Here is a 27,339-nt window from a genome sequence, read left to right as displayed (position 1 = left end):
AATAGTATTCTCATTCACTTTTAAAGTGTTCGTTTGAATAAAATTCAAGTTGGAAAGAAAAGACACTGAAATACTGCTAGTGAAGAATTTTCTTTCATAATCACTATTCCCTGAAACTTAGAATTTAACAGCTGATTAAAGACGGGCCTAAATCGGGGTGCCAGGGTGGCTCAGTTGGTAGGGCAGCTGCCTACGGCTGACGTCATAATCCCAGGGTCCTGGGACAGAGCCCCGCATTGGGCTCCCTACTCCTCGGGGAGGCTGCTTCTCCCTTTCCCTCTGCCTGCTGCTCCCCCTGCTTGTGCGCTCTCTCTTTCTCTCTCCCTGTCAAATAAATAAATAAAATCTTTGGGGGAAAAAAAAAGGCCTATATCAACAAACTTGTGAGAAACTGAGAAGTTTTAGCAGATAATCCTCTTTAAGAACATCAGCTATATTAAAATTATGTCTGAGTGTAATAACTCAAAAATAAAGTTAGATGGGTATAAATATGAGTCAATTGGGGCCAGATTCAGAAAATAATTTTTATTCCGTTTTTCTCTCTTTTTTTAAGATTTTATTTATTTATTTGACAGAGAGAGATATCACAAGTAGGCAGAGAGGCAGGCAGAGAGAGAGGGGGAAGCAGGCTCCCCACTGAGCAGAGAGCCCGATGCGGGCCTCGATTCCAGGACTCTGAGACCATGACCTGAGCTGAAGGCAGAGGCTTAACCCACTGAGCCACCCAGGCGCCCTTCAGTTTTTTGCTCCTTACTGGGAAAGGGAAAACAGAAAAATTTCCCAATGATTAATCACCTATATAATGGGATTTTCCATGAAGAGAAAATTATCACTCAAAGAATTAAAAACTTTTCCTTAGAGGCTAACATTTTTCTATCTATTCTTTGGATTTACTATATAACCAAAACTACCTAAAAATAAGTAATTATATTTCTTTAACAAATGAAGTATTACTGCTTCTTAGTCTAAGAATCCAATTACAGATGAGAATATTCATCAAAAGTATGTATTATTACAAAGAGGTCTCATCTTTAGGTAAACACTGACAGACCACTGAATTCAGTAAGACTAATATATTTTATTAATCTAATTTTCTTAATCTTTAACAAATTATTATAAGACTAATAAGTGGCTGTGTATAGTTTAGATGGAAATATAGTAGACTAGAAGCCAGGAGTCCTATGTTCTAGTTATAATTCTTGCTAACTCTGTTCCTAATTAGATGCTGCTTATCAGTAAAATATCTAACCTATATAGATCACTTTCCCTGTCTACAAAAACAAGGGGATTGGGGCACCTGGGTGGCTCAGTCGGTTAAGCGTCTGCCTTTGGCTCAGGTCATGATCTCAGGGTCCTGGGATCGAGCCCACATCGGGCTTCCTGCTCGGCAAGGAGCCTGCTTCTCCCTCTCCTCCTCACTTGTGTGCTCTCTCTCATTATCTCTGTCTCTCTCTCAAATAAATAAATAAATATTTTTTAAAAAATGGAATTAATGACCTATGATCTGGATTTTATGATCTATGTTAAAAATCTAACTTTATTATCCAATGATTACAGAATAATCATAGCAGTTGCTTCAAATCCTTTTTGGAAGGAGCTGAATGAATTCTACTTTATATGGTAACTGAGAACTCCAATTATAAGATTATAATAAGAAGTTCTTTAGAATTAAAAGGAATAACTTATTAACAGCCTCATATCCTAATAAAGTTAAAAGTACCAACAAGTTACATTTTAACCATGTCTTATGTTTTTCTCAAAGTATATACTTTGTGTCCTATCAAGTTTAAATAAAATTTAACTTATCCAAATTGAAATACAGGAGTTCCATACTTAAAAACTTATGAACAGGTGTATTTAAAAAGTTTCTAGAACTCAGCTATCAAAAACACACTATAAACTGTTATTAAGGCATAAGAAAACTGTAAGCTCCTTGTCACCCTTCCACGAAGAAGTCTGAATCTTTCCATCTTGTCAAGTCACTAGAGGAATGCAATGCAAAGAGGGGGCGCCTCCCACAGCAGCTAGACTGAAAAGGAAAGGTAGAGATAGGTATAACCTGCACCCCAGAAACCTTCCAGCAGGAACTAGCAAGAAATGATCAATCTCTCCTTCAGGGGGCACAAGGGATACTTTAAAATAAGGGAAATTCTCAAAGATTTTCCTCAAGTCTAAGAAATATAGTTTTCTAAGGACCTTTATTTTTTTAATGTTTAAATTAGTTTAATAGGCTACTTTTCCCAAAGCCTTTTTTTGTTCCCCCACCTTAACTCTCTAAGGGAAATTGATAACAATGGTTCTTTATGTCAAAATTACATTTAACTCTTCATTTCAGAAGAAAACTCAGAATGGGATTCATCCCTCTTAATCAGCAGTATTTTATTTTTATGTAATAGCTTCTTTTTCCAAAGCCTTTTTCTGTCCTCCCAACTTAACTCTCTAGGAGAAATTGATAAACAATGATTCTTTGTGTCAAAATTACATTCAACTCTTCATTTCAGAAGAAAACTCAGAATGGGATTCATCCCTCTTAATCAGTAGTATTTTATTTTTATATCTACATGTTATGTGTCTCCTAATAGAAAAATCTCACCAAACAATGAAAACAGACTATGTCTGTGTGTATGGAATGTTCCTGAAGCACAGAAAGCATTCTACATGCTTCTGAAAGTTATGAAGGACCTAACTCTCAGGATGACTATAGAATCTGAAAATGAGGGGAGGTAGAATAGAGAACAGTTACAAATTTGCTCTTGCTTAAGGCTGCCACTCCCCCTACTCTTCACTGTCTTAGAACTCCTGTGGCAACATTCAACAAATGGCAAAGGGCAGGTGGGGAAAGAGTGACCTAAGTAACATCAAGGTCTATTCCACTGAGCCTGAAGGAAAATCCCAGGTAAGTGGCAGCAAGGTCTGGTCATCTAGGTTCAAAAGTAAATAAATATAAACATGAATTTGGTTTATGGGAAAAAAAAACAAAACCTCAGGCTGAAGGGATTCTGGAAAAAAGGATTTAATTTACAATTTCCACTCATTCTCACCTGAATTCCACCTCCACAAGACTTAATTCTTTTAAATCAGCACTAAGTTCAAATGCTCTCAGAATTGGATCCTCCTCCGTTAACATTATTAGAGCTGGACTGGCCAAACAGCGATATATATCAAGACGAAACCTGTGATAAAATTTGATTCCATAATGTAACATAAATGGATTATACACATATAATTAGTATTTTCAACCTATAATTTTCATAAATTTAAAATTAAAGTACTATAAAATTAAAAGAAAATAAAACAACTATAATATACTTATTACAGGATATACTACATAAAGACTTAAAAAATAAGTCTTTGTATTTTTCAATCCAATTTAATTAAAAAATTTCTATTCTTGAACCAATATTATTTTAAATGGAATAGGCTAATAGCTAATACATTTTGAATATGATATGAATGGTTATTAAATTTTTCCTTCCTCAGTGATAAGACTACATTAATACACTAGATATATGTAACACATGACTCATTCAAACAGGTTTTTTTTTTTCAATCAGGTTGTTTTTTAAAGATGTTTCAAATCTTAGGAATGAAATCATTCATTTATGTATAATTTCTAGCTAATGGAAAAGCACACCACTTTACCTTCTGTAAACTAGTTATGGTTCATAGTCAATACCTAAATAAGAAGCAAACCAGAAAATTTTTGCAATAAATCTTTCATTTATAAACATATAATTTTTAATTTATAAATTTAGTAGATATTATATAATGTATATTTCCTTCCAAACATAAATTTAATACAGGCTTGTTATTTAAAAAAGCAAGCAGTTTAGGGGTGCCTGGGTGGCTCAGTCGGTTAAGTGTCTGCCTTTAGCTCAAGTCATGATCCTGGGTCCTGAGCCTGACCCCTGTTTATCAGGCTCCCTGCTCAGTGGGAAACCTGCTTCTCCCTCTATCTCTCTCTCTGCCTACTATTTCCCCCACCTGTGCTCTCATGTGTGCACTCTCTTCTCCCTGTGAAATTAAGTAAGTAAGTAAATAAATAAATAAATAAAGCCATTTAGAAATATGATGGTCCCCAGTTCTCCTCCTTCCACCAAATCTACTCCTCTAAGAATGGTCATATTACAGAGAATTATGAATATCCTTATTATTTTCAATTCACACACAAACATAATCAGACATATTATATAAAGGAACAACTTTTTCTATGTTACTACATATAGAGTCATGTCATTTTTTTTCCCCCAAATTGGATGGTTTCCCATTTGATGGCAGCTCATCAGATCTTCAAAAATGGAAATTTCAGTTGCTTCTAATTTTTTACTTCTATAAATAACACAGCAATGAATATTCTTCAGTTCATATGTTCTTTGCACACTTAGAATTGCTGCATAAAGTGGCATGTGTATCTTAAATTCTAATAGATGCTTCTAAAGCACTAACAATAAGGAGAGCTCATTTCCCCCTACATCATTAATATTTTGCCACTTTCACGAATGAAAAATGGAATTTTATGTGAATTTCTTAAAAAACTTAAGCATCCTTTCCTCTTTACTATCCATTTATACTACTTCTGTAAATTCCTGTTTATTTTCATTAGCCTATTTTTCTAATTAAAAATAATTGTTTATTTTTAAAAATCAATTTGTAAGATCTACATATCAAAGAAATTAGCCCTCTGTCTAGTCAAAGTATTTTAAATACTTTTTTCCCAGTTTATTGTTTGTCTGCATTCCCCAACTAACCCAGAGACTCATCAGAAGACAGTAGAACTCTTTTATAGGCTCAAAGTGTATTAACATAAACTCTACCCAAATCAGTGGCTCACCTATACAGACCCTGAAATGACCCTTAGGAATCAAGGCTAAAAAACAAAAATAATCAGGGGTGCCTAGGTGGCTCAGTCAGTTAAGCATCCAACTCTTGGTTTCAGATCAGGTCATGATCTCATAAGTTGTGGGATGGAGCCCCGGAACCAGCTCTGCACTCAGCAAGGAGTCTGCTTGAAGATTCTCTCCTCTGCCTCTCCCCCTCCACTCACATGCATGCTCTCTCTTTAAAATAAATAAATCTTTTAAAAAAATAAGAATAAAAAACTAAAATAGGAACAGAGATCTATGATTATATATCACAGGGAGACACTTTTCAGGTCAGAAAAATAATAATAATTTTTTAAAATCTTAGAAAAGTAAAACAGTATTCAGAGTTTCTACAATATATACTAGACTGTCCAGATTTCAAACAAAGAAATATTAGATTTGCAAGAAAGAGTCAAGCTGTGCCTCACTGAGGAGCAACAACAGAGGGGGAAAATAGACTTCATTAAAATCATCCAGCAAAAGGCCCAGAACAGAATCCTCCTTCACAACCCTCAGAATAAACCAACCCTGCCCATACCTTGATTTTGGATTCCTAGGCTCCGGAATTGTAAGACAATAAGTTTCTGTTGTTTAAGTCACCCAGTGTGGTATCCTATTATGATAGCCTTAGCAAAATAATGCAGGGCTCAACAGTAGATCTGAACTGGCAGGAGAAAGAACTACCAAACTTGAAGATATATTGATAGAGATTATGCAAGCCAAAGACTAAAGAGAAGAAAAAGAATGAGGAAAAATGAACAGAAATTCACAGAGATATGTAATACTATTAAATACAAGAAGAACATACTCACAATGGGTACATACCAGGAGAGAAGAGAAGAAAAAATATTTGCAAAAATAATGGCTAACAACTTACTATATTTATTGAAAAACAATAACCTGCACATCCAAGAAACTCAACAAATTCCAAGTAGGACAAATGCAAAGAGACTCACAAACAGAAACATCATGGTAAATATGCTGAAAGTCAAAGGCAGGGAAAAAGTCTTGAAAGCAACAAGAGGAAAGTGATGAGGCATTTACAAGGAAATCCCAATAAGACTAACAGCAGACTTCTCAGTCAAAACAATAGAAGGATAAAATATTCAAAGCACTAAAAGGAAAAAAAAAAAAAAAAACATCAGACAAAAATCCTATAACCAGCAAATCTATTATGCAAAAGTAAAGGCAAAATAAGAACTTTGCCTGATAAAGACTGACTGAATAACGTTCCTTGCAGACCTGCCTTACAAGAAATACTAAAGGAAATTCTTCAGGCTGAAAGCAAGTGATCCAAGATGATAATTCAAATCCACATGAACAAAAAGAACAAGTGAAAGTAGTTATGTAATTATAAAAGACACTATTAATGTACATTTCTCTCTGCCTCTTAACTGATTTAAAAAGCAATTATATAAGGGCATCTAGGTAGCTCAGTCAGTTAAGCACCAGACTCTTTTTTTTTTTCCATTTTATTTTATTTTATTTCTTTTCAGTGTTCCAGAATTCATTGTTTATGTACCACACCCAGTGCTCCATACAATGGCGGCTCCGGTCATGATCTCAGGATCATGAAATCCAGTCCCACATCAGGCTCCATGCTCAGTGTGGAATCTGCTTGAGATTCTCTCTCCCCATCTCCCTTAAATAAATAAATAATGTTTAAAAAGCAATTATATAAAATAATATGTATACCATGTATCATTTGGCCTATAGTAACACAGAGAAATGTAATACATGTATAATGTAATCACCAGTAACAGCACAAAATAAGTGGACAGGACTACAGCTGTAATACGCTAAAGAAATGATGACAGTAAAGTATACAACAATATGTATGTTGACAGTAAAGTAAACAGCAATATGTTGTCGGATTTATAGATGAAATATGTATAATAACAATACCATTAAAAGGATGGAAAAGAGAATAGAACTATATAGAAGGAACACTCTATCTATTATTAGAATTAAGCAGTATTAATCTGAACCTGATTCTGACAAGTTAAGACACATATGGTAACTCCTGGGGCAGCCAGTAAAAAACAAAAACAAAATTTAAAAAACTTATGAAAACATATAATAAGTAATTCATTAATGACATTAAAATGCCAATTAGAATATACACACTCAATGCAAAAAAAAGCACTAATGAAGGAATAGAGGAACAAGAAAGATGTAAGACACAAAGGAAACAAATGAGAAGACGTGGAAAACAAAAGGCAAAATGACATATGTGAATACAACTATATTAAGAACATTAAATATAAATGGTTTAAACAATCCAATTAAAAGGCAGATGTTGTCAGACTAAATTTTAAAAAAGCATAATCTAACTCTATGTTGTCTACAGGAGATACACTTTAGATTCAAAGATACAAATAGACTCAAAGTAAAAGTCTGGAAAAAGATATACCATGCAAACCGCAACCACAGGAAAGCTGGAATAGCTATACTAGTATCAGACTTTAAAACAAACCAAAAAAATATTACTAGCAATAAAGAGGGACATTTAATAATGATAAAAGGTCAATCAAAGAAGATATAACATTTATAAACATATTTGTAACTAACAACAGAGCACCAAAATCATGAAGAAAAAATTAATAGAAATGGAAAAATAGACAACTGAACAATAACAAACACTTTTAACACCCCACTTTCAATAGCGGATAGAACTAGACAAAAGATCAACAAGGAAAGAAAAGAATTAAGCAACCAACTAGACATTGACAGAACATTCCATCGGACAAGGATAAATTATATATTCTGATACATTCTGAGATTGAGAATTCCTCTCCCAGAAATTGATAGAATAAACAGATTGAAAACCAGAGGGATAAGGAAGATTCAAATACTATGAAAGAATATATGATTGAACTGAAGTTTATTGAATGCTCACTCCAAGAGTACACAGAATATTCAAGAGTATTATTTCAAGGGTACATATAATATTGTCCATGTCAAATTATATGGTAGGCCATAGAACTAGTCTTAACATTTCTTTAAAGAATGAAATGATAAAAAGTACTTTCTCCAAATTAAGCAATGGTTTCTTAGCTATAATACCAAAAAGAGGTCAAGTGGATGCCACCAAACTTCTTTAAAACTTTTGTGTTTCAAAGTACACCATTGGAAAAGTGAAAAGATAACTGATAGAATGTGAAAAAAATTATGAATCATGTATCTGATGAGGGACTTGTATCCAGGATATAAAACAAACAACTCTTATAATTCAACAAATAAAAAAACAGATAACCAATTAAAAAACTGGGAAATGGATCTGAATAGACCTCTCCAAAAAAGATAAGCAAATAATCAATAAGAACTATAAAGATGCAATTTATATGAAATACTCAGAAGAGGCAAACCCATAAGAACAGAAAGTAAATTCAGTAGTTTCCAGTGGTTTGGAGAGTAACTGGTAATGAGTATAATGTTTCTTCTGGATGGGATGAAATGTTCTGGAATTAGGTAATGATGGTCAATGTATAATTTCATGAATATTATAAAAGGGTGAATTTCAAAATATATGAATTATATCTCAAATTATATCTCAAAAAGTTACTTTTTAAAGATTTTACTTATTTATTTGAGAAGGAGAGAGAGATAGCAAGAATGCAAGAGTGGGGTAGGGAGAAGCAGACGCCCTACTGAGCAGGGAACCCAATCCAGGGCTCCATATCAGGATGCTGGGATCATGACCTGAGCTGAAGGCAGACACTTAACCAACTGGGCCACGCAGGTTCTCCTCAATTAAGTTATTTTAAAAATACAGTATTCTCCAATAATTAATTAATTTAGAAATTAAATTAGAAATCACCAGAAGAAAGAAATCTGGGAAATCCCAAAATATGTGAAAGTACAACAGCACAGTTTGAAATAACCCATGAATTAAAAGAATAAAGACAAGCCACAGGCTGGGAGAAAGTATTTGCAAAAAATGTATCTGATAAAGGACCCTGCATATAAATTATATAAAAAACTCTTAAAACACAACAATAAGAAAACAATCCAATTAAAAAATAGGCAAGAGATCTGAACAGACATCTCACAAAAGAAGATATACAGATGGCAAATAAGCATATAGAAATGTACATCATACATCACTAGGGGATGGCAATTAAAGCAACAATGAGATACCATACCAATACACACACATTAGAAAGGCTAAAATTCAACCCTGACAGTATCAAATGCTGATCAGGATGTGGAATGACATGAACTTCATTCATTGTTGGTAGGAATGCTGAAGTGCAGGCACTTTGCAAGACAGTTTGGAAGTTTCTTATATTCTTACTTTATAATCCAGCAATCACACTTCTTGATATTTATCTAATTAAGTTGAAAACTTATGTCCACACAAAAACCTGTACATGAATGTTTAAACAGCTTTATTTATAACTTCCAAAACTTGGAAACAATCAAGCTGTCTTTCAATAGGTGAATAGGTAAACTGTAGTACCTTCATACAATGGAATATTATTCAGTGTTAAAAAGAAATGTAATATCATTCCATGAAAACACATGAAAGAAACCTAAATGCATATTCCTAAGTGAAAGAAGCCAATATGAAAAGGCTATAAACTATATTATTCCAATCATATGACATTACAGAGAAAAGTTAAAACCAGAGACAGTTTAAAAAAAATTTAGCGTTTGCCAGGGGTTTGGGGGTAAGGGAGGGCTAAATAAGTGTAAAGTAGGGGATCTTTAGGGCAGTAAAACTATTTCCTATGATACTATAAATAGAAAATTCCAAATAGAAACTCCAGAACCAAGAATCTTAAGACAAGGATATTCACTCTTACTAACTTACATTCAATATCACAGTGGAGGTACTAGCCAGTGCAATAAGGCAAGAAAAATGAAGGACTAAAGATTTGAAAAGAACTAAAACTTCCTCTACTTGAGAACATACAATCTTATATATAAAAAAATCTTTAGGAAGCTAAAAAGCAAACAAACAAAAAGCCCTATTAGAATAAATGAGTTTAGGAAAAATAAGATACAAAACCAGTGTACAAAAAAATCTGTTTTATTTCCATACACTAGCAACAAACCATCTGCAAATGAAATTAAGAAAGCAATTCATGCGCAACATTATAAAAACAAACAAAATACTTAGGAATAAATTGTAAAAAAAGAAGCACAAGATCAATACACTGAAGACTAGAAAACATTGCTGAAAGTAATTAGGAAGGTCTAATAAAATAGATATACCATATTCATAGGTTGAAAGATTAATATTATTAAAATGGCAATTCTCTCCAAATTGGTTTAATGGAACCCCTCTTAAAAATCCAAGCAAGTATTTTTGTAAAAATTGATAACTCATTCTAAACTTTATTTGAAATGCAAAGCTCACAGCCTAGCATAAATAAAAAAAATTAAAAAAAAAAAAGATGAAAGATGAAAGACTTACCTCATTTTATTTTGTTTCAAGTTTTTATTTAAATTCCAGTTAGCTAACGTACAGTGTATTATTAGTTTCAGAAGTAAAATTTAGAGATTCATTGCTTACATATAACACCCAATGCTCTGGGCTCCTGGGAGGTTCAGTTGGTTGGGTGTCTGCCTTCCGCTTGGGTCATGATCCTGGGGTCCTGGCATCAAGTCCCACATTGGGCTCCCTGTTTCATGGGAAGTCTGCTTCTCCCTCTGCCTTTCCCCCCTGCTTGTACTCAATCTCTCTCACGCGTGCAAAAATAAATAAAAATCTTAAAAAACCAAACAAACACCCAGTGCTCATCACAAGGGCCTCCTTAATACCCATCACCACCCATTTAACCCATCCCCCTGCCCACCTCCCCTTCAGCAACCCTCAGTTTGTTCTCTATAGCTAAGAGAGTAGACACTTCATCAAAGAAGATAGATTAATGGCATATAAACACACGATAAGATGCTTGATATTATAAGGCATAAGGAATATGCAAATTAAAACCACAATGAGATCCTACTATACTTCTGCTAAAATGGCTAAGATCAAAAAAACCAACAATATAAAGTTGGTGACCATGTGGAGGAACTGAAAGCATCACATATCACAGTGAGAATGTAAAATGCTACAATCACTTTGGAAAACAGTTTGGCAGTTACTTAAAAAATTAAACATATACTTAACATACAACCCAGCAATTCCACTCCTAGGTATCTACCCAACAGAAATTAAAAAAAAAAAAAAAAAAAGTCCACAAAAAGACTTATATGTGAATGTTCACTGCCAAAAACTAGAAACAACTCAAATGTCCGTCAACTAGTGAATGTATAAACAAAAGATTCATCCTTACAATGATATACTACTCAACAATAAAAAGGAATAAACTGGGGCACCTGGGTGGCTCAGTGGGTTAAAGCCTCTGCCTTCAGCTCAGGTCATGATCCCAGGGTCCTGGGACCGAGCCCCACATCGGGCTCCCTGCTTGCGGGAAGCCTGCCTCCTGCTCTCTCTCTGCCTGCCTCTCTGCCTGCTTGTGATCTCTGTCTGCCAAATAAATAAATAAAATCTTTAAAAAAAAAAAAAAAAGGCAACATCACATTAAAAAAAAAAAAGGAATAAACTACTGATAAATGCAATATGAAAGAACCTCAAAGTACTATGCTAAGCAAGAGAAGCTAGAGACATAAGTCAATATATTTTATGATTCTATTTATATGAAATTTCTAGAAAAGAAAAAACTATGGGTTATAGACAGAAAAAGATATGTGGTTGCTTGGAGCTAGGAATGGGAGCAGGGATTGACTACAAATGGATATAAAAGAACTTCTTCCAGTGATGGAAGTGACAGAATATTGGATTCTGGTGACAGTATACACCTGTATACATTTACTACACCTGTGTACATCATCAATCATCAATCTCCATTTAAAAAAAAAAAACTTTTTTGGGGTGCCTGGGTGGCTCAGTCAGTTAAGTGGTCGACTCTGGCTTTTGGCTCAGATCATCATGCCAGGGGCCTGGAATCAAGCCACAAGTCAGGCTCCACGATCAGTGGGGAGTCTGCTTGAAGAATCCCTCTTCCTCTGTCTCTGTCTCTCCACCCCCCCAATCCCACTCATGTGCACATGCTCTCTCTCTAAAATAAATAAATAAATCTTAAAAAATTTTTCTTTGAAGGCTTTAGAGTTATGTCATTATATTCTACATAACTTTCTGGGATTTTGGTTTCATCCACACCAAAAAGAATATGGAAATATGAAATTCTACATTGTCCAAAATACTTTTAAGACAGTAATTTCATATGGCTCAACCTAAATATTTGGACAACCATAAAAACTGGAGTAGATGAAATAAGATTAATAACATATAGGCAAAATTAATGAAATAGGAGAGGAAACTTGAATGGACTCTGTATAGACGGAAATCAGGAGAGGGAATTTCTAACTTCAACATATAATTGATGGCTATTGATGGAGACTGGTTTCCAATCTAACACCACAGTTAAGAGTCACATTTCTAGCCAATTAGAATTCTAGTCATTAAGGAGCAGAATAAGAACCTCAAACTAATCATACTGGTTAGCTCCAGAGGTAGGAGGAGAATTGAGATTGGTCAAAATTAAACTTAGAATTTTTACACAGATTTGAGGATTTATTCACATATTACTTGTGTAGTTAAAATAAATAGCTTTCAGGGGCGCCTGGGTGGCTCAGTGGGTTAAAGCCTCTGCCTTCAGCTCAGGTCATGATCCCAGGGTCCTGGGATCGAGCCCCGCATCGGGCTCTCTGCTTAGCGGGGAGCCTGCTTCCCCCTCTCTCTCTACCTGCCTCTCTGCCTGTCAAATAAATAAATAAATAAATAGCTTTCAAACTAGTATTACTAGAGCCTCATAGTTCACTGATTTTCTCAATGCCAAATCCTACTTTTCTAGCCAAGTTGTACAAATTCAATTGCTTTCAAGGGTGAAGTGGGTTATAATATGAGTAAAGTTGAGTATACTTTGGGCTTACAGACATTCAAACTCAAAACTATAAAAATCACTATGCAGTTTAAACAAAGCACTTCTCAACTTTTTAAAAACTTTGTCTTTCTTTGACAGACAATAAAGATTTCAAATATTCCTTTAAAGTTATTCGATTTCACAACACATCGAATAATTGAGACTAAAACCAAATCATAGCAATTATATTACTGAAAATGTCTTTCTAAACTACAATGGTCCATAACCCTTCCCTACCCCATTTAAAATTATGGCCCCTGGGGCGTCTGAGTGACTGGGTTGGTTAAGCGGCTGCCTTTAACCCCAGGGTCAGCAGGGAGTCTGCTTCTCCAACTGCCCCTCACCCCACTCGTGTTCTCTCTCATTTCCTCTCAAATAAATATAAAAATTTTAACAATAATAAAAAAAATAAAATAAAATAATCACCCCTAAGGGGTGCCTGGGTGGTTCAGTCAGTTAAAGGTCTGCCTTTGGCTCAAGTCATGATCCCAGGGTCCTAGGATCAAGCCTGGAGTCTGGCTCCCTGCTCAGTGGGGAGTCTGCTTCTCCGCCTTCCTCTACCTCCCTTCCCACCCCCTGGCTTGTGCTCTCTGTCTCTCAAACACATAAAATCTTTAAAAATAAATATATAAATAATAAAATAAAATTAGTGCCCCTCGATCTTATCATCACCTGAAACTTCAGCATCTCTAAAATTTAAAAACCAGTAACTTTATACAGACTGCCTCACTTCTTTATTGCCAGGATATTGGCTCTTCAACTTCACCAAAACCTTTACCCATATCTCTTTTTACTCATATTGTTACCCTCTTTTCTTCAGGAAGTCTACTTAGCAATTCCAAGAAATGACTGGTAGCCAGGATATTTGCCCTGTTTTCCCAAATGTCAACAATAAACTCAAACTTTTCTGTAAATACACCATACCATTTGGAGTTCCCTAAATAAACCACAACCACATACTGTACTTTCTGCACAAAACAACCTTTTTATTTTTTTAAGATTTATTTATATATTTACTTATTTATTTATTTGAGCAGGGGTGTGGTAGGGAGGTAGCAAAAGAGAAAATTTCCCCACTGAGCACAGAGCCAACATGGGGCTCGATCTCGTGACCCTGAAAGCATGACCTGAGCCAAAATCAAGAGTCAGAGACTTAACCAACTGAGCCACCCAGGGGCCCCTCTTTTTATTTTTATTCATACCTAAAGACCAAGCTCATGCCACCAGCTCCTCTAAAAGCTTTCAGAACAAAGCTTTCTTCCCCACCTGAAACAGAACCAGGCTTAGTGTTCTCTCTAGCCCCAGTTCCTACAACCTCAGCTGCTTCAACTACACACATATTTAATAAGCATACAATTTAGAAATACTTATATTTAATATTAATAAAGGATTTTAAAACTAGAAGAAGCCTTAAAGATCATTTCTGCTTGTCATTTTACAGACTAGTCATTCTAAAACTAAAAAGTTAAATGATATAGCCTTAACTATCAACAAGATCTTAAACCCCCTCCCCCCAAAATAGGTCTCATTGAAACTTGAAAATAGAAAAACTTTCCAGTTCAGCCTCTGCAAATAAACATTAAATTGATTCCCAGGAGACTTTCTCAATTTATGGATCTGTGACTATCTGTCAATCCACAAAAATCTGTCCTTAAGGTAAGGAAGGAGTAAGGGTGAATAGCTTGCAGCTTTAACGCTAATTTCACATACTGTAAAAACAGTTTGTCAAGGGGCTGCTTAGGACTTCCAGACCACATTTCCCATAGTAAATATTATATTTGATGTAATTTCAATTATATTTGATTACTACACAGGTAATATATATATGAAGACTTAAGCTGAAAATGAGATTCTTAAGTCTAGCCCAGAACTTTATACAATATGCCCATGTGGGTGCTCTTGCTCAGCCTGTCCGAGTTGGGATACTTTCTTGTTCATTTTCTCCTCAGTTGTTCTTACTTTTTTGACTGGGGAGGAAGGGAAGAGAAAAAGATTTAAATATTGTGTGAAAGGGGAAATAAGAGGCATAACAAGTTAAGTATTTAGTCAGATAGAACATACTTTTTATTTCCTAAGTAAATAAGATAAGAAGGGGTATCTCCACCCCTTCCACTATTTGGAAATTCTCTTAGATTAATAAACTCTGCTTTTAAAAAGTAAATAGTGTCTCCAAGCCCCACCAGCAGAAGTACGAGGTAAACCTTGTTCATAATTTGAAGGCTTTTCCTAACTACATAACATTTAGTAAACACTTCTAAAAAATGTAAAACTCATATTAACCAAAGGAATTAGAAGTTTAGCTTTCATAAGCTATCCCAGTACCATATTTCTTAAAAGCCGCATAGAAAGAAAAACAACAAAAATTTCACCGACATATACCTTAGTAAATTGCACATCTATTTATCAAAACCTTAACTTTCTAACCTGGAATGTCGGAGGCTATCCTTTTTGTTTTTTGCAGAACACAACGTGCATTCACAGCCAACTGCATGGGGCTTGGGTAGAGACACATCCTGTTTTAACAGCATTGTAAGAATTTCATAGTTGTTACGATGAGCAGCCAAAATGACAGGGGCAACATCCATAGTTGTTGAATACTCAGGATTCTGAATTCGTTCCATTAGTTTCTGAAAAATATTTATATAAATGTATAAAATTATTATTTGTGTCTTCAAAATAATATATTTATCTGAAAATGAAATGAAAAAAATCAGAAGGCACTAAGATTATAAGAATTATTTTTAAAAATATGATAAACATTTTACCAGGACTCAATTTTTTTTGAAACCTTATAACTCAATATTAATTAATAAATGCAATATAATCATGACAGACAAAAATCTTCAATAGGACATATTCATACAACTAGAGTCCTGTTTTCCTAACAAAGAAGAAGTGAGGATACCTAGAGAAATACTTTAGGGAAAAGTGTTTCATTTTCACAAGATTATGGAAACATGCATGACAAGGATAAAGAACAAGAATCTTAGAAAAAGAATATAAAGGAAAAAACAGAAATGTTAAAAATAGGCAGAGTATAAATGCATGAGAAAAACTTAAAAATTCCAACTTTATGGAAACCTCGTCACATTAATAGCAATGAAGCTACCTGAAAGAAGTAAGTAAATAGGAAGCACTCTTCATTTTGTATAATTCTCTACATATTCCCAATCACTACCTATACTATTTCCTGTTACAAATGCACAAAAACACTAACAATAATAACTACTATTCATGAGTCCTGGGACTGTTAGGCACTTTACGTTTATCATCTCATTTAATCCCCAAAATGCCTGCAAAACTGAACATTATAATCCCCATGAAGAAACTGAGGCTCAGAGAAGTTAATGCGCCCAAGCTACACAACAGAGTGGCAAAATGCAGATCAGAACTCACGTCCATATTACACCAGAGCCTGAGCTGCTTTCCCTACATGGGCTCATGGGCCTGCTGATGGCATGACATGAGGAAGGAAACATAAGTAAACAAAGAACCAGGGTTAAATAAAAAGATTGACTGATATATGACTATTGCATATTCTTCCCAATACTTCTCACTTTTTCACATGGCTTTTCCTGAGAGCTGTTTGATTCCATTGCATAAGCTTATCAAGTTCATAGGGGTTTTTGGGTAATTTTTATTAACATTATAAAAGTAGTACACACATATTTTAAAATATCTGAAAAATATAGAAAAGCAGAAAGAAGTATAAAAATTCCCATATTCCTACTATGCAAAATACATTTTACAGTGTCTCCTTCTAGTTCTTTCTCTATTATACCTCCTTTTAAGGACATCTTTGGCATAAGTGATTTGGCATCAATGATGAAAAACAATAGTCCTTACTATTTTGAAATTCAAGGATGCTTCTAATAATTTCATAAAACTATAACCCAGAATTTCTGGGAAATAAAATTCATGTGTAGACCTAGCATGTAATTTAAGAAAATTCATAGACCTGGGGCGCCTGGGTGGCTCAGTGGGTTAAAGCCTCTGCCTTCGGCTTGGGTCATGATCCCAGGGTCCTGGGATCGAGCCCCGCATTGGGCTCTCTGCTTGGCAGGGAGCCTGCTTCCCTTCCCCCCCCCCACCCCGCCTGCCTCTCTGTCTACTTGTGATCTGTCAGTCAAATAAATGAATGAAATCTTTAAAAAAAAAATAAAGAAAGAAAATTCATAGACCTATGTTCAAGATATTTTGTTTTGCTTATTTAAATAACACTACCACAAACATCTTTATGAATACAGCTTTTTTGAAATTTAGGATAAACTCATTAACCACAGAACCCCTGAAGTGCAATAATAGGTCTAAAGGCCATGAACAGTTTTGAAGCTTTTGGTTTAGATCACTAAAGTTCTTTTCATAGTTTATATACCAATAATATAGGAATGTACCCATTTCACACTCAAGGTTCACTCACCAGCACTAGGCATGGTCATTCCCAATTTATGAGTGAAAAAATACTTTACTTTCCTTTGATTACTGGCTAAGTTCTAGTATTTTCCAACATCCTTAGCTTTTCCCCCTTCTTTTATGAGTAGTTTCTTTATATACTTCCCATTTATTTCCTGGAAACTTCAAATTAAAGAATTTATTTAAAAATAACAAAGAAATCTAAAAATTTTGCCCTTTCTCCCCTTATTACTGGTTATAAAGAAAACTGTATCTAAATAATGTTCACATTTTTCCTATAAAATACACTTGACTCTGTGAAAAACATTATTAGAAGATTAAAATTCATTATTTCATTGTTCATAATATAATCTACATACTATCAAAAAACCCACCTGCATTTGAAAATCAAAATTTATCAATAAATAATTTTGATAAGCTAAGAATACAGAATTCACTGAAATCATTAAAAAAAGTACATAAAAATATTTGACATTATCTGTCAAGAAGTATTAAGGCTCTTAAAATATGATCTTGCTGTCACTGAAAGTACTCAAGCAAAGGCTGGATACCCCTTTTCGTTAGAGATGAAGTACAAAGTGTTCTTTCACTGAGTAGGTGAAGACTGCCAGAGCCTTATGACTCAAGAGTCGACTGGTGGTGCTAATGGTGATGAAATAATGTCAGCCAGTTGCTCCAATACCCTGGCATACTACACCCCCCTCTCCCTGCCAAGAAAGTAAATGGGTAAAAAGGCTACAAGGTGGAGTAAGTATACCAAAATATAACAATGACTGCAAGACAGATGACAGAAAATCGAATAGGATTCTAGGTATTTCTGATCATTTGGACAAGGGCTATATTCTTAGCCTTTTTTCCTGTTCCTTTTGGTTTCTTATCACCACTTAACCTAGTTGGTACTACCCTCTGGAGCAAGTCATGCTGACACATACTTTCTAATACCTAAATGAAAGTAAAAGATTTCAGCTAATGTATGATAAAGTATGCAATTTAGCAGAGTTTCTCATTGTTCTCAGACAATGGCAGATAATCCACAACTAATTTATAATTCTTTCTTAAAACAGTATTTTTCTTCAGAGGATAGCCAGTTTACACTACCAGCAATTATTTAAACTACTTGTTTTACTACATCCTCACCAATAATGAATGTTGTAATTTTTAAATTTTGAAATATAACAAATATCTCATTTTAGAGTAGAATTTATCTGATCATTAGTGACTGTCTTAAAAACTTAAAGCAACAAGGAAAATTAAAAGGAGTAAGGAAAAAATATCCTTAATTTAGCAATGAGATGACTGCTGTTAGATAACATTTTGCTACATTTGCATACAGTTCCTTGTCTGTGCATCTTTTTAACATTGGATCATATTGTATGTCCAGTTTACTATTCCGATTTTTTTTACCTTCCTAAGTCATATTTATTCAGGTTCCTAAATATTCTTTTAAAAATATCATTTTAATATACATGTGACTTTCACTCTTTCCAATCTTTTATTTGGGGATGTTTAAATTAGGTCACATGGTTTTTTTCATTGCTATAAGTAAGATCACAATTAACATTTTTCTCCCCATTTCTGACAGTTCCTAGAAGGGGAAACACTAGGATAAAGAACATGAACAGCTTTCTTATTTATGACACACTCTGCCAAACTGCTTTCCAAAATACCCTCCCGACCAATTTGTATTAGACTGTACTACTCCTTTGCCATCAATGATAATTATTTTCAAAAATCTTTACTAATTTGCATTCAAACAATGACCAAACAATGGAGAGCCCAAATAGCCATTGACTGATGAATGGATAAAGAAGAGCTATATATAATGCAATATTACCCAGCCATTGAAAAGAATGAAAACTTGCCATTTGGAATGATATGGATGGAGCTAGAGCATATTATATTAAGTGAAATGAGTCAGTCAGACAAAGACAAATACCATATGATTTCACTCATATATGGAACTTAAAAACAGATGAATGTATGGGAAGGGAGGAAAAAAGGTAGGAGGCAAATGAACCATAAGAGACTCTTAATGACAGAAAAAAACTGAGGACTGATGGAAGGATGTGGGTGGGTGGTGGGCTAGATGGGTGATGGGTATTAAGGAGGGCACTTGTGATACACACTGTGTTATATGTAAGTGATGGGTCACTGAATTCTACTCCTGAAACCAACATTACACTATATGTTAACTAAAATTTAAATAAATAAGTAAATCTTTGCTAATTTGATGAGCAAAATTTGGTATTTCATATCTTACTAGTAGTAAGTTCTAATATCTTATATTTTCTTTTCTGAGACTTTTTTTGGTGTCCTTTTCTGATCCTGGTGTTTTTCGTCAATTTTTCAATTATTAAGATTATGAATTTGTGATATATTTTGAAAATATCTTTGCCAGTTATCCATCTGCTTTCTAAATTCTGCTTGATGTCTGAATTCCAGAAATTTAACTTCTATACAGCCAAAGGCTGTGCCATTGCTTTTCATGATTAGAAAGTCTTTCCACTCATAATCAGTTAAGTATTCACCTACCAGTTTTATGGTTTCACTGTTTATATTTAATTCTTAAATCCATTTGGAAACTAATCTGTATTTTCAACCTAATCTATAGAATGTCCAAAACTAAAAATATTGGTCCACACTGACAAAATTATGAAAATATCACTAATTTTAAAAAGGTTTCCTGAAAGCAAAATTAATTATTCCTGCAAGTATCTACTTACTTGAAGGCAATATTTTACAGAGTAAAAAAAAATCTATTTCTTTAAAACAAAATAAATTTGGGGGAAGAAAAAAATGGCAATGGGGCAGGAGATCTATTTTGGTTTAAAAATCCAAATTAATAAATATTTAAGAGTACTAACTACTATAGTTGGTCTTGATGATCGTTTTGGTCGATGATTAAGTAGTATATCAACAGCTCCCACTACTTCAGAGTCGATTGCCACCAAAAGTGCATCTGCGGACTTTAAAAAAAAAAAAGGTTAAAAATGAAAATGGAGGATAAAAAGGTAAACTATTTATTTTTACTAATTCTTAAATAAAACTATCTTTAAATTTAAACTGTAGGATATACAGTAATACTAAATTTTTAAAAATTTAGACTGTCCAAATAGTACATTTGCTTGCCTTAGCAGTACTTCTGTGTACCATAAAACATACAAATTTCTGTCCTGGTTTCACAAAAAAAATAAATGGTTGCTAAAAGTGTTTATTAATGGAACAGTGCTGATTCATGGAGTATTCAAAGCTGAAATTTCTTTTCAAGACCTCTACTTGTGAACTTTGAACCAAAAAGAAAATCTTAACGTTCCAGATCTTTAAAGAAATTGCCAAGAACTATTACTACTGATAAAGGATTATGTTCATTCTAATAAAAATGACCATCAGGGCAACCATGAGGATAGGGGAGCCCTCTGGTCTCAACTTTAAAATATACATGGCTAACTGAAATGTGACATTAATATTAGCAATCTTGTCAAGTAAAAGCTGTAAAAAACTAGACTACCAATGTCCTTGGAGACAAGAGGGAGAAGTAACTTTATAGTTTTACTCCCAAAGTATCATTCATTTTGAAATTCCAACTTTGATGGAGGAAAAAGTAAACAGAAGCTGAGCATTTGGGACTTTCCAACCCTGTAACAAAGTCAACAGTCCTATTATGATACTTGGCAACTGAGACACCAGGTTTTTGGGTTTCTTTTGGTTTTGTTCTACTCTGTTTTGTTTTAAGGAAAACCATAAAGGCAGAAGGGAAACATGGGGACAAATAATGATTTAATCTAAGAAAGTGCCCTGATTACTTTCAATCTGTACATTTTAAAAACCGTTACAATCTTTAACAACCATTTACATCAACTGTCTCCTCTTGAAAATGAAACTATATCAGATCTCTAGTATTCTTGGATCTGAAAAGAATAAAGCTTCTATATACTTTATCTGGATGTCAAAAATAGGACTAAAAACAACAGGCTTTACCTGGATACCTAAAAATAGGAAATAGCACCCCAAAGAAAGAATTGGGGGCCACATTCAACTATTAGGAACCGTCCATGTATTCCCACAGGAAAAACTCCCCACCCCAATGAGAAACTTAATTTTTTTATTCCTTAAAACTTCTAAGGTTCACTGGGCTGTAGCCTATTTAAATCTAGCATCACTATTGTGCTTTGCAAATATTTCTCTTCAATTTTTACCATACTTGGTCAGATGAAGCAAACAAAAAGGATTACGTGTTCATTACTACTAAACATTTCATTTATGATAAATTTTAACTTATAAAGCTAACTATAGTAATGCTATGGCTCTCCAAGTCAAAATACCAGTCAACTCCAACCATTCAACACAGCCATGGATCTAACTGCAAATTAAAAAAAAAAAAAAAAAAAAAAAAACCCAAACTATATTGAGTTGTCACAAACTAACTTCATGGGCATTATTTCCCAGAAGGAATTGTCTCAACCACACTAAGAGCTGTCTATAAAAGCAGGATATTTTTTCCCCCAAATATTCTTCACATCTTTATTGAATAAAGAAACAGATTACAACTAACAAAGTAGAAAGAAATGAAGAAAAAATTACTAAAAGCCATCTACTGAAAAGATAAAGTATCAGTATAGCAAAACAACTATCAATATAGAGCAGTCAGAAGCAATTTAATGTAAGGAGAAACATGTTAATAGCTTCAGATTATACAAAGCAAAGTAAAACAATGATATTCTCAATGATTCCCACTTACGATGGTAAAGTTAAACTATATTCAGATACACTATTTAGCAAAGAATAAAGAAAGATTCATGTTAAGTCTTCCAATGCTTAAAAGGATAAGCTTCAGGTATAAAATATTTGTGTAAAAAAGTCATGTAAATAAGGAGTTCCCATTAACTTATTCTGCACAAATTGGATGTTATTTGATAAATCAAAGGAAGTTATGAATGCAAAAAAAGTTTTAAACTATTTTAAAAATATCTATAGGACAAAATGTCATTAGTTTTGCTTCCCAATTTCTCACAAATATATGAACATCCCTTATTTAAATTTATTCAATATGTATACTTACTATGTATTAATGAGGTTGCTTACTATATTCCTCCCCACCTCAGAAAATGTCTTTTCATTTTCATTGTCATTCAAATCCCATACTCTTTTCTCTAGGCTCAGAGTAAGAAGCTTCTGATTTCCTTTCCAAAGTTAAGTTTTCTCCCTTGATATTCTATTTAATGCTTTTCTGTCTTCTACAGGAACTTGGTCCTTCATTTACAGAAATACCAGTCCCAGCCCCCATCTCCCAAAATACAGATAGTTCCTCACTCTTTGCTACCTTGTCCTGATCCTGTCTTTCTCTTACCACTCAAGTTTTCTTCCTCTCACTTTGTCAAACTTCTCAAATCATGCATATCATTTTCTCTAAATCTATTGATGCCAGTTTCAAAATCCAATGGCCCTTCCTACCCTTTCAATTTCTTTGATTTCTAAGCAACACATTAAAACTGCTCCTTTGTAATAAAAAAATAAAAAATTTGAAAAAAACTGCTCCTTTGGTTTTCACAATGCTACACTATCCTAGCTCCTTTAATGGAACACTTTCCTTCTATTGCCTTTATTAATGTAGATGCTCCCTGAGAAAGAATAAGCACCAGCCATTCTCTCTCCTCTGTAATTTCATCCACTTTCACGACTCAGGTGATCATCCCATGTTGTGGACATGTATCTTTCCCTACAGATTTAATTTCCATCTGTAACTATTTATTGGAGATGCCTGATATGCCCAAAATAAACAAACCCAAATTCATATTTCTCTGCCTTGATCTTAACTTCTTAATTTCCTCTTTTTCTTTCATCCTTCTCCCAGCCACCTATGTTAAACATTTCCAAATCATCTTGGTCTCCTTTTCAATCCTCCCCTCCAAATTTAAATATTAAGTTCTATCAATTCTTCCTTCACAGCATCTTTCACATCTGCCATTTCTTCTCCTATTCCTACAGCTACTATTCTAGTTCATTATTGTAAAAACTGCTCACCCAAGCTATTGCCTTCTCCCCTTTCCATTTTTCAATCTATACTGAACACAGCCACTAGAATACTTTTCCCAAAATACCACTGGACACAACACAACCTTTCTCAAAAATCATTTAATGGTCCCATTATCTATAAACCCAAATTACTTAGCCTGGCATTCTGGCCCTTTTCATTCATTTTGTTTTAGTTCTTTTCCCAGGTATTTCCCACTACTATCCAACCCAAATATTTTGTTCAACAGGCTAAGTCAATTCACTTTCTAAAAAAAATATACATTGCACCTGCCTTTGTTAACATCCTTCCCAACATCCCCTGTTCTGGAGCTATCTACACATTTTTGAGAGTAGTTTTGGGTAGTATGTAAAAGCATGGACTCTGGAGCCAGAACCTGTATTCTAATTCCAGGTCTGCCGTTTGTGGAGTGTCTTTGGGCAAGTTACCTAAACTTTGTGTACCTTGGTTTCCTCCTCTATACTTGAAATAATAATAGTACCTACCTCATGGACTGCTGTGAGGATTAAGGAAGTGAATATATTTAAGGTCCCTGGCACACAGTATCACTATAAAAATACTGGCAATTATTAACGTTTGAAGGCTGAGCTCAACTGGCACTCTTCTGTGAAACCTTGATAGCTCAATTCACAGGGACCTTCTCTTTACTCTATTTCTAAAACATCTATTGCAAAGCACAAAAGCATAAGTATAAAACATGGTTTCTCAACAGTGACAATACTGACATTTGGGGCCAGGTAATTCTTCACTGTAGATGTTGTCTTGTGCACTGTAAGGTGTTCAGCAGCATCCCTAGCTTCTACTCACTAGATGCCAGTAGTGATCCATCCCCCAACTGTGAAACCAAAAATGTCTCCAGACATTATCAAATGTCCCCTGGCGAGCAAAATTATCCAGTTGAGAGCCACTAGGATAACATAAGATAAAATAACACAAAAGTACTTTGTAACCTCAAAGTAATATACAAGGGTCAAGTATTACTACCACTCAGTACTTACCAAATACACATCTGCATTATTTAACTGATTTCAAACTCGAACGTACACAGTTGGCCCTTAAACAATGCAGAGGTTGGGGTGCCCACCCCCCACATAATTGAAAATTTGCACATAATTTTTAACTCCCCCAAAACTCAACTACTAATAGCCTCTTGCTGATTGAAGCCTTACCTATAACATAGTCAATAACACACATTTTGTATGTTTTATGTATTATATATCGTATTCTAAAAAATAACCTGGAGAAAAGAATATTAAGAAAATCATTAAGGAAAATATTTAGTCCTATACTATAAAAAATCCACATATAAGTGGACCCATGCAGTTCAAAACTGTATTGTTCAAGGATCAACTATACTTTCATTATCCAATTAGTTTTAATGTCCTTTAGTACGGAACTCATGTTTTACTTATTCATTTCTACAATCACACCCAACGATAGGTCTTGGACATCTGTTAATTGACAGGCAAGACAGAGGCAACCTGAGACAGAACACATAATGAACTGGAAAGAGCATGGGATTTGCAGTCAGAAGATCAGGTTCGTATCTTAGCTCTACCCTCACTTATTTTAGAACTTTGGGCAATTCATTAAAGTCTATGAGCCTCAGTTTTCTGATCTATAAAATGTAACATCTATATAGGTTGGCTATGATGTTCAAATATGATCAGGAAACATGTGAAAGAACCACGTACACTGCAGAATTATTATATACAGAGGAACATATATGTAAAAAGACAAAAATGATGATTATACCAAAATACTTCATTTATCCAGAATCATCAGGGTCTTTCTTTATAACCTTATTTTCTAGGTAACTGAAGCTTATGCCTTTAAGTGTTTAACTTTGAAATATAAACTAAATAGTTTATCAAAATTGATGGACGTTTTCTACTTTCAGAAATTCTATACAAATTCTTCTTACTTCTAAAACAATAGGTACTGAATATAATTTAACTTTTCCTTACTTATTCTGGCCATTGTTGTAAACATTAATTACCATTCTAACATACAACTCCCTTAGAGATTATCAGATATGTAACGCTGTTGACCTCTTTATTAAAGAGAGTCAGAGGTACTATGCCCCATTTTGTTTCACTCCAGCCCTCATGCCCCTTTTGTTGCCCCTCTAATTCTCTACAGATTGAAGACTAAGTATTGACATCTGTTAAAAGTTGAAGGAGGGCTCTAGTACTCCTATGACTGAAGTTCATAAATGGAAAACTTCATGGCAGCTACAGTACAGAGATGTTGTTACTTTCTGATTCTCAATGGTGTTCTGGGTAACTAAAATTGCTGGCAAGCAATTTCTTTTTCTACTCTAAATATGTAAACATACTGTACTGTATACTGTACTGCATATATATGTACACACAATAAAAATGCACATAGAACCTACTTATATTTTAAAACCTTCTGTGAGTGCTTCCTGATGTCACTCAAAAAAAAAAAAAACCCCACTAACTTGAAGCTACAACAGAGCAATCACGCTATTTGAAAGAAAAAAAAAAAAGTGCCAGAATTCATGTGCTCCCATCGTAAGCAACCCAAAGAAAAAGAAAATAATATTAAATAATTAAATATTATTAAATTTCCTTCAGAACCTCTTGTCTTTCAAGACTTATATGAAGGAAAAAAAAAAAGACTTATGAAGGGATGCCTGGATGGCTCAGTGGGTTAAGCGGCTGCCTTCCGCTCAGGTCATGATCCCAGGGTCCTGAGATCGAATCCCACATTGGGCTCCTTGCTCGCCTGCTTCCCTCTCTGCTTGCCTTTCCCTGTCTTGTGCTCTCTCTCTCTGACAAATAAATAAAATATTTAAAATATACATATATACATATGTATTTTTTAAAAGACTTATATGAATGCCTGCTTTTCTACCTGAACTGATATAAAGAGAAACAGAAAGGTTTATGTATTCCAGTTTTTAAAAAAAGATTTGTTCATCTTTAGTTATAAACACTAACTTCAGACCAAAAAGGAAAACTTAATAAAATTTAACAGGAGAAAATAAAAGTAAAGTTGAAAATTGCACATTGTGAGTCAGGAGCATTTTGTTCTTATGTTTGTAAATTACATGAACCACAGAACAACCTGTTCCCCTGACACTTTCAGAACACTTGTACTATTTTTAGATATATAACATAAATAGTGATAACATAAGTAATAAAAACAAAATCACCTTTAATAAATCATGATAATTTACCTCTGTGAGATGTTATAAAACATATAAAGGGGGGAACATAAAAATTTGGAGGGAAATGATAAGTCAAATGCACTTTTTTAAAAAAGACTTTTTTTTGTTTGTTTTAAAAACTTTTAGTGGCTCAAGACAAAGGGTAAAAGAAAGATAAGAATTTAAAAAAAGCAAAGGAAGGAAAGAAGGAAGAAAGGAGGGGGATGAAAGGAAACTAGAAAGAAAGAAGAAAACATGGCATATCTAACAGTATTTAGAAGCTACTGGTAGAATTATCTAGCCTTGTACCTGACAACCGTAGTCCAAAAGAAGCTGCAGTATATCCAAGTTTTCGTTTTCAATAGTTATGGTAACAGCATTTCTCCCAAGCACATCTACGCAATTTATGTTCAAGTCACCTGAACTGTTTTCCTCCAAAATCTTTTTAACCATATAATAGTCACCTAAATAACAATATACAAACATTATTTAATATCCAAGACATATTAGATAAGAATGACTGTAAAAACTTAGCCTATTGATTTAAAACTTAAAAACCTAAACTCATTTTTGTATATGAAAATGAGCAAAGAAAATGTGATCATTTCCTTGCTGAAAACCTTGTCCTGACAAATTAGTATGTATATCAGCTGCAAACACAAAAAGTAGAAAAAATTTGAAATGTGCGGCTTAAAATAGAAGTTGTTAGTTTAAAATTCGTAACCGATTGATTATAAGGACAGAAACTTTAAGAAGATATTTAAAGCAATAAAATAACGTCCAAAAGTACAGACTGTAAACTAGAAAAATAACAAGCGTAAAGGATTTAAGTTTTACATCTCAAATACACAAACACATTTACTGGTACATAGTAATGGTTAAAAATAGATTTAACAACAAGCAGAGGATATTAAGAAGTAG

General features: G+C 34.0%; 1 protein-coding gene across 14 annotated transcripts in view; it reads right to left on the bottom strand.

Moving 5' to 3' along the window:
* TRPC1 (transient receptor potential cation channel subfamily C member 1) overlaps positions 1-27,339 on the bottom strand; it is a gene marked incomplete at its 5' end in the record, with an annotated part of 70,928 nt that overhangs the window by 34,372 nt on the left and 9,217 nt on the right. For 3 of the 14 annotated variants that reach the window (XM_080817299.1, XM_080817301.1, XM_080817294.1), the window contains 3 exons: positions 3,042-3,173; positions 15,224-15,426; positions 26,728-26,882. The exons of 3 other annotated variants lie outside the window; for them this stretch is intronic. In XM_080817299.1, the coding sequence (XP_080673425.1) occupies positions 3,042-3,173; positions 15,224-15,426; positions 26,728-26,882 (490 nt within the window). Of the gene's footprint in view, positions 1-3,041; positions 3,174-15,223; positions 15,427-20,076; positions 20,179-26,727; positions 26,883-27,339 lie in introns of all 14 variants that reach the window. 8 more of the 14 variants (XM_080817303.1, XM_080817305.1, XM_080817295.1 and 5 more) reach the window with 5 other exon arrangements.

This window comes from Martes martes (genome assembly GCF_963455335.1).
Source record: "Martes martes genome assembly, chromosome: 1".
Taxonomy (NCBI): domain Eukaryota; kingdom Metazoa; phylum Chordata; class Mammalia; order Carnivora; family Mustelidae; genus Martes; species Martes martes.
The sequence above is the reverse complement of the archived record's forward strand: the minus strand, read 5'-3'. Positions and strand labels throughout refer to the sequence as shown.